This window comes from Acinonyx jubatus, chromosome E2, assembly GCF_027475565.1.
Source record: "Acinonyx jubatus isolate Ajub_Pintada_27869175 chromosome E2, VMU_Ajub_asm_v1.0, whole genome shotgun sequence".
NCBI classification, from domain to species: Eukaryota; Metazoa; Chordata; class Mammalia; order Carnivora; family Felidae; genus Acinonyx; species Acinonyx jubatus.
Window position 1 is genome coordinate 35,040,708 of NC_069396.1, and position 14,432 is coordinate 35,055,139.

The 14,432-nt window shown below is 42.0% G+C and overlaps 2 protein-coding genes across 2 annotated transcripts in view; one reads left to right on the forward strand and one right to left on the reverse strand.

Moving 5' to 3' along the window:
- The window catches only part of LONP2 (lon peptidase 2, peroxisomal), a 103,056-nt gene extending 99,251 nt beyond the window's left edge, over positions 1 to 3,805 (reverse strand). The window contains exon 1 of the mRNA XM_027044422.2: positions 3,459 to 3,805. Within this exon, the coding sequence (XP_026900223.1) occupies positions 3,459 to 3,691 (233 nt within the window). The 5' untranslated portion in view covers positions 3,692 to 3,805. The remainder of the gene's footprint in view (positions 1 to 3,458) is intronic.
- Positions 600 to 14,432, forward strand: part of ABCC11 (ATP binding cassette subfamily C member 11) — a 68,785-nt gene continuing 54,952 nt past the window's right edge. Inside the window, exons 1-3 of the mRNA XM_015084035.3 lie at positions 600 to 1,158; positions 10,093 to 10,235; positions 12,021 to 12,157. Coding sequence (XP_014939521.2) covers positions 10,137 to 10,235; positions 12,021 to 12,157 — 236 coding nt within the window. The 5' untranslated portion in view covers positions 600 to 1,158; positions 10,093 to 10,136. The remainder of the gene's footprint in view (positions 1,159 to 10,092; positions 10,236 to 12,020; positions 12,158 to 14,432) is intronic.

A 14,432-nucleotide genomic window follows, 5' to 3' on the forward strand; every position in this document is an offset into this window, starting at 1 on the left:
ACTTCTTTGGGAAAGAACAACTGGGACATCTTTCTAGTTTTCGCTTGTCTTCACCCTACTTATCTTCTTGAATATTTGTTAATTTTGGGCAAAACTCATCATCATGATTAATAATTTAAAAACAAGAAGTCTATTAGGATAGCTCCAAGTTCTACAACAGACGAGACTTCTGCTGCTACAGGACTTTGGTTTTCACTCCTTTATTAAAACCTCGTTTCTGGGGGGTGCCTGGCTGGCTTAGTCAACAGAGCATGTGACTCTTGATCTCAGGGTTGTGAGTTCAAGTCCCCACACTGGGCACAGAGATTACTTAAAAAAATAAATAAATTAAGAACTTCATTTCTGAATTTAAGAAACGCCACTTATAGACACTTTCCATAAAAAGAATAACTGCAGATTAGGAAAATCTAAGTGGAGCTATCCATTACATAGTTGCTAACATAAAAGATTAAATTTTAAAATGTTAGGATCATCAGGTAATATTTCCTAAGAATACCTAAGAATGCTAACAGATAAAAATAGGAGTAATGCCTGGACAAAGAGTTGACCCAAAATAAGAAACTGTACATCTGCTATATATAAAGCATTCATTTCTTGTGAGACAAATGCCAGTGAAACTAATTTGCAGTCTCAGAGGAAGAAGCCAAAAAATGAAGAGGGACTGAGAAATCAGCACTCTGAGGAAGTGAAGTCACATATCCTGAAGAATGTAAGGCTGGAAGGAAACTGGATGACCATCTTGAAATGCACGAAAGGACAGGGTATAGGTAGTGCTAAGTTATAATCCATCTTCACTAAGGAAACAATGGCTCACTCAAGTCCAGTCAAGCAGGGTGCCCTGAGGCGGCATAAGAGCCAAATTCTAAGCTGTATGGATAATCCAAAGCTCCTCCTTTAAAAAGGCTCCTGTGTCAGGTAACATGCCCACATACTAAGATATAGAAAGGGACTGTCCTATTCAAAACAGTAAAGGAAGTTGTTCAGGTAAGTCAACATCTGGCTCTGCTACTTTGTGTGACAAGGAACACAAGGGAACAAATTATTTCTGCTGCTCCTTGAAGACTGAGGCAATGTCACCTGGATGGTCTCAAGGAAACAAGAGACAGGAGTAGAGCACCTGGCCTCCCCTTTGGGTACTACTAACATCTGGAAAAGCAGGTAACTGAGGAAGGACAGATTTATGTATTGAAACAGTAATGTTATGGGTAACTCAATATTTGCACTAGTGAGGCTTTTAAAATTTTTTAAAGAGTGTTGAAAAGTCATATTAGAGAAAAAAGACCTTGGAGGCTAATGCTAAGGAATGCAGTACAATCTTTCTAGATAGATTTTTCAAGTAGCAAACAATATTTCTAGGATAACAAGATGGTCCTTATAATGCTAGAATTCTAGGAAGAATCTTCAGTGTATGTTTTATAACGTAAATAAAACAATATTGCTATTAATTTAAAACAAAGGCAGCAATTTGAACATCAAGGATCATATTACATATCATCTGAATATATTAATGATTACTTCCAAGCAGGAAAATTTAGTTATTGATGTTTTGGAGGGATTTACATAAAAGAAATTTAAAAACATCCAAAATCTTCCCAGAATATACCAACAACCTAAAATATGACTAAATCTACTTTTGAAATTCAGTGTACCCATGGGTAATCACCATACATATGTACAGAAATAAAACAAAAAAATCTAATCATGAGCACTCTTCCCTCAACAAGCAATCAAATTGCCTGGGCAGAGAAAGCAAAAATTGTGGTATAACCACAGGTTTAAGGATGGGGTCATATGTAGGGAAAATAGAATCCAACACAATTTATCAGAGTTTAATGAAACTTGAAAAGTATCCAACTCCATGCAAGCAATAACCAAAGCAGCAGATCAGATGGAAGCCAAAATGTTTTTGGTGCTTGAGAAATGCAAGGTTTTTACAATATGGGCTAATAAGAGACTGTTACAGGTTTTTTGTTCGTTTGTTTTGCTTTGTTTTGGGAGAGGAGAGATATCAGTCTCCTCTCAGAGATGCAGACAGTTATGGACTCTCCTTTTAAACATATATATAGTCAAAAGGTTTTAGATAAAAATAAGGCATTCCTAACATTCTCAAAATCGTTCAGTCTGCAATCCCTAACTTTAAAAAGGAGTAACTGCAAGTAGGTAAACAAGGGCTCTAAATTAAAAACATCTCAAGAAGAGTTAAGGATAGGAGGCAGGGGCTGGGGAGGTGTGTTTAAAGAGAATAGCATTTGTTGAGCATATACTATATCCCAGCATTATCCAATAGAAATATAGTATGAGCCACATATGTAATTTTAGTAGCCACATTAAAAAGTAAAAAGAAATGGGTGAAATACTAAATTTTATTTAACCCCAAACAGCTAAAATGCTACCATTCTAACATTTAATTGATGTATAATTTATTAGTCAGCGAAACATTTTCCACACTAAGTTTTCAAACTCTAGTGTGTATTATATATTTAAAGCACATCTGTGGTGACTAACCACAAAATCATACTGGTTTATCTGGGACTCAAGGTGTTTCCTGGGAGACAGGACTTTCACTGCTGGAACTAGTTCAGTCCTCAACAAACCGGGACAATTGGTCACTCTAGTATCTCAATTTGGACGAGCCACATTTCAAGTGCTCTCTAGCCACATGTGTTTAGTGGCTACAGTACTGGACTACTATCAAGCATGGCACAAAGGTTATTTCATTTAGTATTCATAACACACCCAAGAAATGAATGCTGTTAGTTTCCAAAATACAGAGGAAGAAATAGGCACAGGTTGTGTGTCATAGTCACACAATTAAAAAAACAAAAACACAAAGTCACACAACTAAGGCCATGGTGTAGGGCAATCTAGTGGCAAGGCTGGGGTATCCGAAATGAGAAGCTATGAGAATATGAGAAAGTTTCAGAAAGGCAGACAAGGGAAAACGTGGGTAGGAACTGAGGGGAAAAGACAAGAGGCAGACAAATAGTGTGGAAGAGAGGTACCCCAAAATCAATGAAAAGGGTAGTGCAGTTTACGATAGCACAGGAAAAAGAGAAAGCGTGTGGAGTACCAAGTGTCTCACTTAAGAGGGTAAAAAAAAAAACCCAAAAAAACAAAAAAACAAAAAACCCACCACCACCACCAACAAAAACGACGAGGAGTAAGGGAGGGAAGGATAAGAGGAGGGGGCCCGGAAAGTTAAGAGCACTGGCTTAGGAGTCTGAGGATCTGGGGGGCGAAGGGGAGAACCTAAATTAACAGCGGCAGCTAATGGCATAGTCTTCACTACTTCATGGGTCAGACATCTGTCATCCCCATTTCACATGGGAGGTGACTGAAGAGATAACCAAACCGCGAAGGCTGCCCCTGCGCCCCGAGGCCGGACCGGGCCTGGGCCGGAGTCCAGAGAGGAGGCCACGCCGCCCGCCGCCGCCACCGCGGGAGGCAGCGGGGCCTACCTGTGCAGTGGCGGCAGGTCCTGCGCGTCGCTGGCCGGGTCGGGCGTGTTGGGGATGACCCCCAGGATAGTACTCTGCAACGACGTGCCCTTGAGCAGGCGGCTCCGCACCAGCTGCAGGTTGCGGGCCGAGTCCACGCTGGTGCGCATGGTGGAGCCGGGGAGCAGCACGCCCTCGTGGGTGAGCAGCAGCGGGAGGCGGCTGGGGATCTGGATAGGGCTCACCGACGACATGGCGACGGCTATTCGCGCTGGGGGGGCGTCAAAGGGAGCAGGACGCGGCAACCGGCACTAGCCCCACCGCCCCAGCCAAAGCTCCCAGCCGTCGGCGCGCCTGCGCGCCGCTGCTTCCGGCTCCGCCCTACGGCCCGCCCCCGGGCTCAAACCCCCGCAGCATCGCACCGCCCCCTCCCGGAGTCGCTAGGCTGGTGCGCGGCGTGAGTGTACAAAGAGAGGCGCACTCCAGCCCCGTGAGACCTTCGCTCTCCAGGCTTGCTCTAACAGTCTCTCCTGAGGCTCAGCCACAGGGCTGTCCCCGGTGTTGAAGCTAGAGAGAAGATCGTGTTTAAATTGTATCTACTTGAAATGTTTTTAATGTTTCATTCGAATTGGTATTAGATTTTTTTTAAACGTTGCAATAAAAAGTTCCCACCGTTCACTTATAATAATCAGAAAATTAACATCACTGTTATCTAATGAGTAGAGCTTATACAAATTTTGCTGGTTTTATCACTTATGTCCTTTTTCTGGTCCAGGATCCCAGAAAAATCACTTTTCATTTAGTTGTGATGTCTCCTTAAATGTGTGTGTGTGTGTATATACATATATATATATATACACACACACACACACATATATATGGATAGATAGATATATCTGTATCTATCTATCTATCTATCTATCTATCTATCTATATGTATTTCTTTTTTCTTTTAAAACCGTGATACTTTTAAACAGCATTGGTCCATTATTTTATAGAATGTCCCTCAATTGGGGTTTATCTGATGTTTTCTTGGCATCAACATTATACATTATTTTTGCAGAAAGACTACAGAAGAGATGTGGCCTTCTTGGTGATACATGATGATTGAAATGTATTATTAATGGTGATTTTAACTTTGATTACCTGGTAAAGGTAATATCTGCCAGGTTTCCCTATTGTAAGTTAGCATTTTTCTCTTTATAAGTAATAAATATGTTGTGGGGAGTTAATATTATGTGTATTAATTGTAATTCTGTAAGAAAAAGCTGCACATCTCCCTCATTATTTACCTATTCAATTTTTTTATGTTTGTAGGAGTTCATGGATTTTTTAATGGGTTATAACCCAGTAGTATCATGTGTTTCATTGCTTGAATTGTTTCAAATTTGGCCATTAGGAGCCTCTTCATGTTGGGATTTTACTTGGGTTTGGCTGTAGGTTGCAGATGGAAAATTTTCTCTGACTATGAAGTCCAGCACTGCTCTTAGAATCCAAGAGAGAATTGAAATTTCATTCAAATCAACAAACATTCACAGAAGAACTGCTAAGTGCAAGGCCCTGGGCTAACTGTGGAGAGTATGACATAAGACAGGTTTATACCCTCACGCATCTCTCGGCCAGGGGGACAGCCCCATAGAAGGCTGAGTGTGATACAGGGCAGGTGGAACTATATGTTTCTGTGTAAGCTGCAGATAAGGGAAAGCAGAAGGCAGGTGTACAGGCTGCTATGGTGGAGACAGAAATGCAGGAACTTGAACACTCCTGCCCACAGCTCTTTCTTTGACATTATCCTACCTTCTTTCATACACTCACTAAGCAATATTAGAATACCTACCAGGTACTAGATTCTACTTTAGGTGCTGGGGATACATCAGTGAACAAGACAGACAAGGTTACTGTTTTCATGGAGTTGAACTTCTAGTGAGGGAAACAAACAATAAGCAAGGAGAATAATTTCAGATGGTGATAAATCCTTTAGATGGTTAGAGAAGGGCTTTCTGGACAGATGACATTTCAACTGGGCCCCATGCTTGGAGAGGTAGCAATGCAAACCTCAGGGGGTGAGGGTCCAGGGATGCTGTTTCAAGGCCAAAGAAGCAACACAAAGACTTTGTGGCTGGAATGAATTTTGGATATTTGCAGAACCTTCTCCTGAAATTCAGTGAGAGTGAGGGTTTGTGGTATGGATAACAGAAGTGGGCAGGGTCAGGAGGGCAATGTAAGAGGAAAAAGATTCGTTAGGGAGTCTAGAAAGAAGTCAAGGTCTTACTTTAAGCCTGACATAAGCCACTGGCAGTTCCAAGTTGCAGAATAACTTTTCCAGTTTATGTTTTCGAGAGACCATTTTGGCTGCTGTATGCCGTCTGTGAACGCTCCGAATTTTACCCATCAAGTTATACTCCTAATTATACAGAATCCTATGAAGATGGTTGTGAGGTTTATCCCACTCTATTAGAATATGCTCAGGATTTTTTTTGAATCATTGGACAGAGAAGCCTGGCAGTTTTAAACTGAAATTAGGCAGTTTGCAGAGACCCTGAATGGCTGGGTTAGATTTTTTGAGGCTCTTAGGGTTTTAACAAAGAAATTTAAAAACCATCTGATAAACTTTGTGATAAATATCTCAGACACTTATGTTTAATGCTTTTAACTTGCACACATATACTCCTACCCCCATAACAAGAATAACACACAAAATTGGTATTCTATTCACATAATCACTGAATTTATCTTTTTTAAAAAAGTTTATTTATTCTGAGAAAGAGAGAGAGAGAGCATGTGTGAGCAGGGTAGGGGCAGAGGGAGAGCCAAAGAGAATCCCAAGCAGGCTCTGCGCTGTTGTTGCAGAGCCCATCTTGGGGCTTGAACTCACAAACCAAGAGATCATGGCCCTGAGCCAAAATCAAGAATTGGACACTTAACCGACTGAGCCATCCAGGTGCCTCAAGGATTTTTCTTTTTAAACAAATTCACACTGAACTATAGAAACTGCAGTGGGAATAGGTCCATGTTTAAATTGCTTGTTTGATGAATATTTTCTTTTAATCCTATGATTATATTCCTGTGATGGATGTCTCAGCCCACCTGGGAAAGCATCAGGACTCTAAATGTGACGTCTTTAGTGACTTTGTGGCTTTCCTGGCTCCTTCTTTGAAAGACTCTACATCTACATTGTTTATTTATCTATCAAAATATTTATTTATTATTTTTAAATGTTTTAATGTTTATATATTTTTGAGTGAGACAGAAGAGCATGAGTGGGGAAAGGGGCAGAGAGAGAGAGGGAGACACAGAATCCGAAGCAGGCTCCACTCTCTGAGCTGTCAGCACAGAGCATGACGCAGGTCTCAAACCCACGAACCATGAGATCATGACCTGAGCTGAAGTTGGATGCTTAACCTACTGAGCCACCCAGGCACCCCTCCATCAAATATTTATTAAGCATCCGCTGTATGCTGAGCACTGTGCACTAGATTCACAGATACATCAATGAACAGACAAACACGGTCCCTGGTTTCAAAGAGCTTGCATTCTAGTGAGGTAGGCAGAAAATAAATAAGCCAACAAAGAAAGAAATGGCCATTTCAGAAATTGATAAGTAAGGGAAATGTAATAGGAAACTATGTAGAAGGTGATAGGAGGAGGACTTCAGTGTTCAGTAGGGAGGTCTGGCAAGGTTACTCCCAGGAGGTGGTGTTTGACCTGAGACTGGAATGGTGAGAATGGACCAGCTCTGCGAGGAGCTGGAAGGAGAATGTTGTTGGTAGAGATTAGGACTGGTGCAAACATCAAGGTGGGGAAGAGCTTCCTAGTTGCTGGAACAGAGGAGAAGGCCAGGCACTGGGATGTGGGGATTCAGCAGCTGGGAAGATTTCCTCCAGAAGCTATTGGAACTAGCAAAAGGGAATAAACCTTGGCGCAGAGAAAGTTGACTAGCACAGGGTGTGAATGGACTGGAAAAGAGAGGTATAGGAGGAAGGTCTAATCATCTAAACCTCTTTGGGGCCTGGCTTGCAGGTGCCTCTGCTCCTTGCCTTGGGCACTTCCCTTACCCACTGGTGTATCCTCTGGCCTTAGACACTACATCCTGCTGGGTACGTGGGAAGCATAATGAGGAAGTAAGTCAGTTCCTCCAGAAAGCTCTTGCCACAGGTTACCTTGCTGCTGTGCACCCCCCCCCCCACTGCCTTGTTCCCAAACTGTTTCATCATATGCAAATGGCCCATGTCTAAACCAAGTTCCTAATCATGACTCTCCCATCCCCCCAAGAAATGGGGAGAATACAGGGCTGGAAACATCTGTTTCCTCTCTGTTTTTATTCCCATCACATCCTGGTCCCTACCCTGACCACAGTGGTGGTCTCGCCACTAATCAGAGTGAATATGCTTCCACTCTGGTTCTTCCCAAGAGGAAATTGGGAGGCCAATGAATTCTCAAGGACTGCCAAAGAAAGTTCTGGAGAGAATTCCGCCTGGCCAGTCAAGGAAACAGAGGTGGACCTCATCACATTGGAGGGTGGCCCATGCTAATGTGTGGCAGAGGTCCAGTTACGTTAAGATGAACAATTTGTGTTCTGCAAACATATATCCATTGTACACGTTTGCATTTCATTAATTTCCATTTGGTTTACTTTTCCCTGTTTTTAGTTTCCTGGAAAAATGCTGTGTAGAAAAGGGTCACACCTTTGAAATCCTCAGTGTATCTCTCTGCAGGTGTTTAAAAATAAAACAGATTGGCAGATCATACTAAGCAGAAAGGTGACAGAAAATCTGATTTATTTATTTGAGAACATGGTTCTTAGAGACCAAACAAAGAAATTAGGTGTGACCCTTTTCATACATCTTGATATTTCATTTTCCTCTTACTTATTAACATAAAGCAAAATGTCAAGCTGCATTCATGTTGGAGCTACGCTCATTCACCAATTGCAATGGTAGCTTGGTACAGACACAAACATTTATTGGCACGCCAATGATGCAGCCCCTTGCCAGCTCATGACTTGCAATCTAGAATTTGTTGCCTCCACTCCCTGCCTCCTGCCATTCCCTCCCCTGGAAATCTTTAGGTAGTAAATGAACTGTACTGCAATACACTGTGGTCTGATCCACAGGGACTTCTATTGAATTATACCAATTTTACTGTAATGTGTCTGTGTTCCAGGCTGGTTCATGGCAGCCAGAAATCTTGTTTCTTCCCAGAGTCTTAAACAAATTGTGTGACACTTTCTCTTACCCAAAACATGTCCTTCTCTCTCTTTGTTCATTTCCATCATCCCTGAGAAGATTCACTTATAGCGTCACATGGCAAGTATATCTCATACCCTGATGCTCCCCGTCTGGGGACCCTGTCTTGCATGGTCTCTAGCAGAATTCCAGAAATGGAATCCACCAGTTCTGGTTGTGATTTGCTGAAAGGAAGTGGGATGGGAGGGAATGGAATAAAGGCGTTTGGAAAATTCTTCTCCCAAGACTGGGTAGTGTGCAAGTCTACTTACTCGAAGCACAATCCAATATTTCAATGTCAAGAGCTGTATCTGAACGCTAAGACAGGCTCCATAATTTGCAGGATCCAGTGCCAAATGAAAATGTGGGACTCCTTGTTCCAAATTATTAAGGATTTCAAGATAGTGACAGTAGAGCCTTAGCTAAGCCTGGGCCTTTCTGAATATAAGGCTCTGTAAGGCACTGGTCATACCCCATGATGCTGGCCCTGTTGGTCATACTCTGGCCATACCCTGTTATATACTCTCTTTTTCCATTCCTTCAGAAATATTCTTAATTGCCATCCCCTCCCCCAACCCAGGCACATGGGTGTTCTGGAAGTGAGTCACATACTCAGAAAGGTAAAATGGAAAGCATTTTAATATATTTTATTATTTTTTTCTTTTTAATGTTTATTTTTGGGAGAGAGAGACAGAGCATGAGCGGGGGAGGGGCAGAGAGAGAAGGAGACAGAATCCGAAGCAGGCTCCAAGCTGTCAGCACAGAGCCTGACGCGGGGCTCAAACTCACGAACTGCGAGATCATGACCTGAGCTGAAGTCGGATGCTTAACCCACCGAGCCACCCAGGCGCCCCCGCATTTTAATATATTTTTAAAATACCTTGGGTTATTTAAGATTCCTAAATTATGTCCAGCTCCAATCCCCTGATTCTGTGAAAACTGAGAGTCAGAAAATGGCAAAATTGCATTTTTTAAATTTGTTTACTCATCCATTTATCCTTTATTTACTGAGCACCTGTGATCCTTCTAGCACTCTCCCAGTCTCCAAGGATTCAATAGTGAGCTAAACAGACATGTCCCTGTCCTTGTGAGGCTCTCTATTTAGAGCGGGAAATGAACTCTGAACAAATAACGATTCACACAAATATTTAATTACAAACTGGGGTAAGAGAAGAAGCATGGTTCTATGAGCAGGCTTGGCCCTAAGTTGTAGGGTTGGGAGTGGGTGATTAGAAAATGTTTCCCTAAGTGATCTTAAGCCTCAGTAGATGTTTAAAAAGAGGGAGCCATTCCAGGAAGAGGGAAGAGCAGGTGCTGTGTCAGTGGCCCAACCTTCTGCATGACCCCGGCACACTCCCTGCAGGGGGATGTCCCCCTCTCCTGACTGCTCAGGGCTGAATCTAAGCTGCTCTTACCTGCTGCCTTTTCAGATTTTCTGATTCTTGGAAAAGAAGGATTGGCAGAAGAGCTGAAAATGACCAGGAAGAGGATATACTGGGTCCCCAGGTCTTCTGGTGGCCTCGTGAATCTCGGCATGGACATGAGCAATGACATGGTTTCAGGACTCAGCTATGTAAGTAGGTCTCCTTTGCATCAAAATACCAGGAAACTGAATTGACAGGGTATTCTCAATGGTCATGAATTAGGTTAGAAAATTTTGTCCCATATTTATTCAACCTTGATTTCTTTTAATGGATCTCAGGCTTCACAATTAGATGAATTGTACTCCCTGGTCATGACACACCCTCTTGGTCTATCTATCTACCTATACCTATCTATCTATCTATCTATCTATCTATCTATCTATCTATCTATCTACCTATCTATTGCCTATTTATCTATGTATTTACTTATAATAATACAATAAGCACCTGTAAACCCATCAACAACTCACCACCTTGGACCTTAACAATCACATCCAGCTATTGATCTTCTCCCCGACTTCATTCCCCAGCTTTCCCTACCTGAAGTAAACACTGTCCCAGATCTTTTCTCATCAATCCCTTACTATGCTTCTAAAATACTATTATTTATCCTATATGAAGCCCTAAAGACAATAGTCTTTTTTATTTTAGTTGTTTCCCACTTTATCAATTTCTAAAAATGTTTATTTTTGAGAAAGACAGAGAGAGAGAGAGAGAGAGAGAGAGAGAGAGAGAGAGAGAGAGAGACTGAGCACAGGCAGGATAGGGGCAGAGAGCGAGAGATACAGAGTCCGAAGCACGCTCCAGGTTCTGAGCTGTCAGCACAGAGCACGATGTGGGGTTCGAATCCAAGAACTTGGAGATCATGACCTAAGCTGAAGTCAGCCACTTAACTGACTGAGCTACCCAGATGCCCCTGTTTCCCACTTTATCAAAAGGGTCACATGTAATGTTTGGGGCTTACTTTCTTACTTATTGATTTCTTTTTGGTAGGTTTACTCTCAGAGGGCAACTTGGTCTCACATTGTGTGGGTGACTAACTATAGCTCCCTTTATTCTTGTCTACACTGTGTACCACAGATAAAAAAATGGGGAGGTAGAGTGACCTGTCCAGAGGCACCCAGTGAATGTAGGGCATACCCAAGGCTGGGACTCAGTTGTCCTAACTCCTGGCCCACTGCTTATTCCCTACCCAGCAACCTTTTTTTTATTTAAAAAAATTTTTAAATCTTTATTTATTTTTGAGAGAGACAGACAGACAGAGTGTGAGCAGGGGAGGGAAGAGAGAGAGGGAGACACAGAATCTGAAGCAGGCTTCAGGCTCTGAGCTGTTAGCACAGAGCCTGACTCAGGGCTCGAACTCATGAACTGTGAGATCATGACATGAGCCAAAGTTGGATGCTTAACTGACTGAGCCACCCAGGCGCCGCTCTTTTATTTTTTTCTTTAAATTGAGGTATAATTGATGTGAAACTTACTAGTTTCAAGTGTACAACATTTATTCAATATTTACATATAGTGCAAAAAGGTCACTACAATATTACTTCCATCATCACATATAATTACAAACTTTTTTCTTGTGATGGGAAATTTTAAGATCTACTCCTTACCAGCTTTAAAACATACAAGGCAGTATTATTAACTGTATCAACCATGCCATACATTATAACCCCATGACTTATTTATTTTATAACTGAAAGTTTGTGTCTTTTCATCCCCATCACCCATTCTGCCCACACCCCACCCCTGATCTGTTCTCTGAGCTCTTTGTTAGTGTTGTTTTTAAGTTCCACATATAAGTGAGATCATACAGTGTTTGTCTTTCTCTGACTCTAGCAGCTGGATGTGGAAAGATCCATCATCCTTGGGTGGCCAACACTCCAGGACAGTATGAGGTCAGGAAACTGATGCTCTTTTGGTTTTTCTTTCCCAAGAAAACTTACACCCTAGAAGACAGCCCCTGGAGCCAGCAGGTGAGGAAGCCTGAGACACGAGGGGCAGCAACAGAGCTCCATTGGGGGAAGTATGATGCTGCCTGGAGAACCATGATTCCCTTCCGTCCCAAGCCACAGTGAGTTCTGAGGGGGAGGTGAGGGGCAGTACCCATTATGACAATGTTCCTCAGACACAAACACATACATCCCTCCCAAAGATGTCTGAACATTCATGTCACCACCACAGCCAAATAAGTCTAGAGCAGCCTGAGGCACATCAGAAGGCAGAGTCAGATCATTCATTCATTTATTCTTTCATTCATCTATTTACTCATCCAACAAAGATTCATTGAGAACCTACCAGACACTGTGCTAGACCTCAGAGGAAAAGTACTAAGCAAGGCAGACATGATTCTTGCCCATCATAGACCACGCATTGGGGAAAAAGACAATAACAAGTAAACTCATAAATAAACATGTGGTTACAAGCTGCTTGAAGACAGTGCTATGAAGTTTGGGGGAGGGGGGAGGTGGGCGGTGCTGAGGGACATTGAAACAGTGACAACTTGGTAGGTGCTTGGTACTTAAGCTGTGCTCTGGAGGATAAACATGATTTTACCAGGCCAAAGTAAAAGAAGGATGATCTGAGCAGAGGGAACAGCATGTGCAAAGGCCTGGCCTTGAGGTGAAAGGAATACAACATGATGTGTCCAGGAACTGAGGAGGCCAGCATCACTGGAATCATGTGTGATGATGGGCATGGCATGAGATGAGATTGCAGAGGGACATAAGTCTCCACAGGGCACATTAAATATGTTAGTCTTCATTCTAAGAGAAATGCGGAGCTGTTAAATGCCCTATGATGGTACCCTTAAACTTATGAGTTAAAGAAATTCAATGTATCCTTCTCCAGTAAATCAAAGTTTAAAATAACCATTCCCAAATGGCTTTCTGACTTATACAATCTTGCTTTCAGGGTCCTGCACAGAATCAGGTACATATTCATTTATTCATCGTCTACGGACAGGACCTTAACATTCTTCTAGAATGATTCTAGAATCATCCTAGAATTGTCACAAGGACTCTGTTTTGTATTAACAATCCCCTCTTCTCTCTCACATGTTTGCTAAGATTTTATCAACGAACTGGAGTTGTTTTCCTATTTTTTTTGAAAACCTGAGCTCCCATCACCACATCACTCCCACTGAATTGCTCTTATCTCCACCAAGAATAAATAATGTGGGTGCTTAAGTGCGCCCAGGCAGCCTCATTGAGAGAAACATTCTGCTTCTACCAGACCTTGGGCATAGTGGCACCAGCTCATAGATTCTTGCCCTTTCTCTGCAATCACACATGCCCCACGTATCTAGTGATACCTGGTACAGACTCCCACCTTCCTAGCCCCTTCTCTCTCCAGCATGTAGACAAAGGTGTGGCTAGCCTTGCCGAGAATGCACAGCCTCTGGGGCTGGTGGGTGGTGAGGCTGGGAAGGGCCAGTGAGTGGAGAAGAGGGTGTAGCCCAAAACAAAACAAAAGCATCCCGTTTGGCATTTTGTATTCTCATCTCTCGCCCCAAGTCTTTTTTTTTAATTGAATTTTCTTCATATTGAAACATACAGCATTAAAGGCAACTTTGGAAAAAAAGAAGTAGAAATTATATACAATCCCAACACCCTAGTCGAATCATTATTTCTGTATTTGTGAATCATTTCTAGGAATATGACCTTGTCATTCTAGTTTATTTACTTTTTATTCCATTTTTTATTTTTTTGAAAATTACATAAGCAAAATATAGAAAACATGAAACAGTGAGAATCTCTTTTCTTTACCAATTCTAATCCCTTTGTCAAAGTCAACCACTATTAATAATTTGAAATAAATGTATGTATAAATATATAAATGTGTATATATAAAAATGTAAATGCACATGTACATATAATACATAAGTATGTAAATGTGCATATACATAAATATATAAATGTGTATATACAATTGTTAATAGTGGTTGACTTTATATATATAGTTTTGTCTGCTTTCTCTCATTTCTTGCTTTTTTAAAAGTTTATTTATTTATTTTGAGAGAGAGAGAGAGAGAGCACATGCATGTTGGGTAGGGGCAGAGAGAGAGGGAGAGAGAGAATCCCAAACAGGCTCTGTGCTGTCAGTGCAGAGCCTGATGTGGGGCTTGATCCCACAAACCCTGAGATCATGACCTGAGCCAAAATCAAGATTCAAATGTTTAAGTGACTGAGACACCCAGGCTACCCCTTCCTTTTCTTTTTTAAATGTTTATTTATTTTTGAGAGAGTGAGCATGTGCGTGTAAGTGGGGCAGGAGCAGAGAGAGAGGGGGGGACAGAGGATCCAGAGCAGGCTCTGTGCTAGTAGCACAGAGCCTGATGCAGGGCTCAG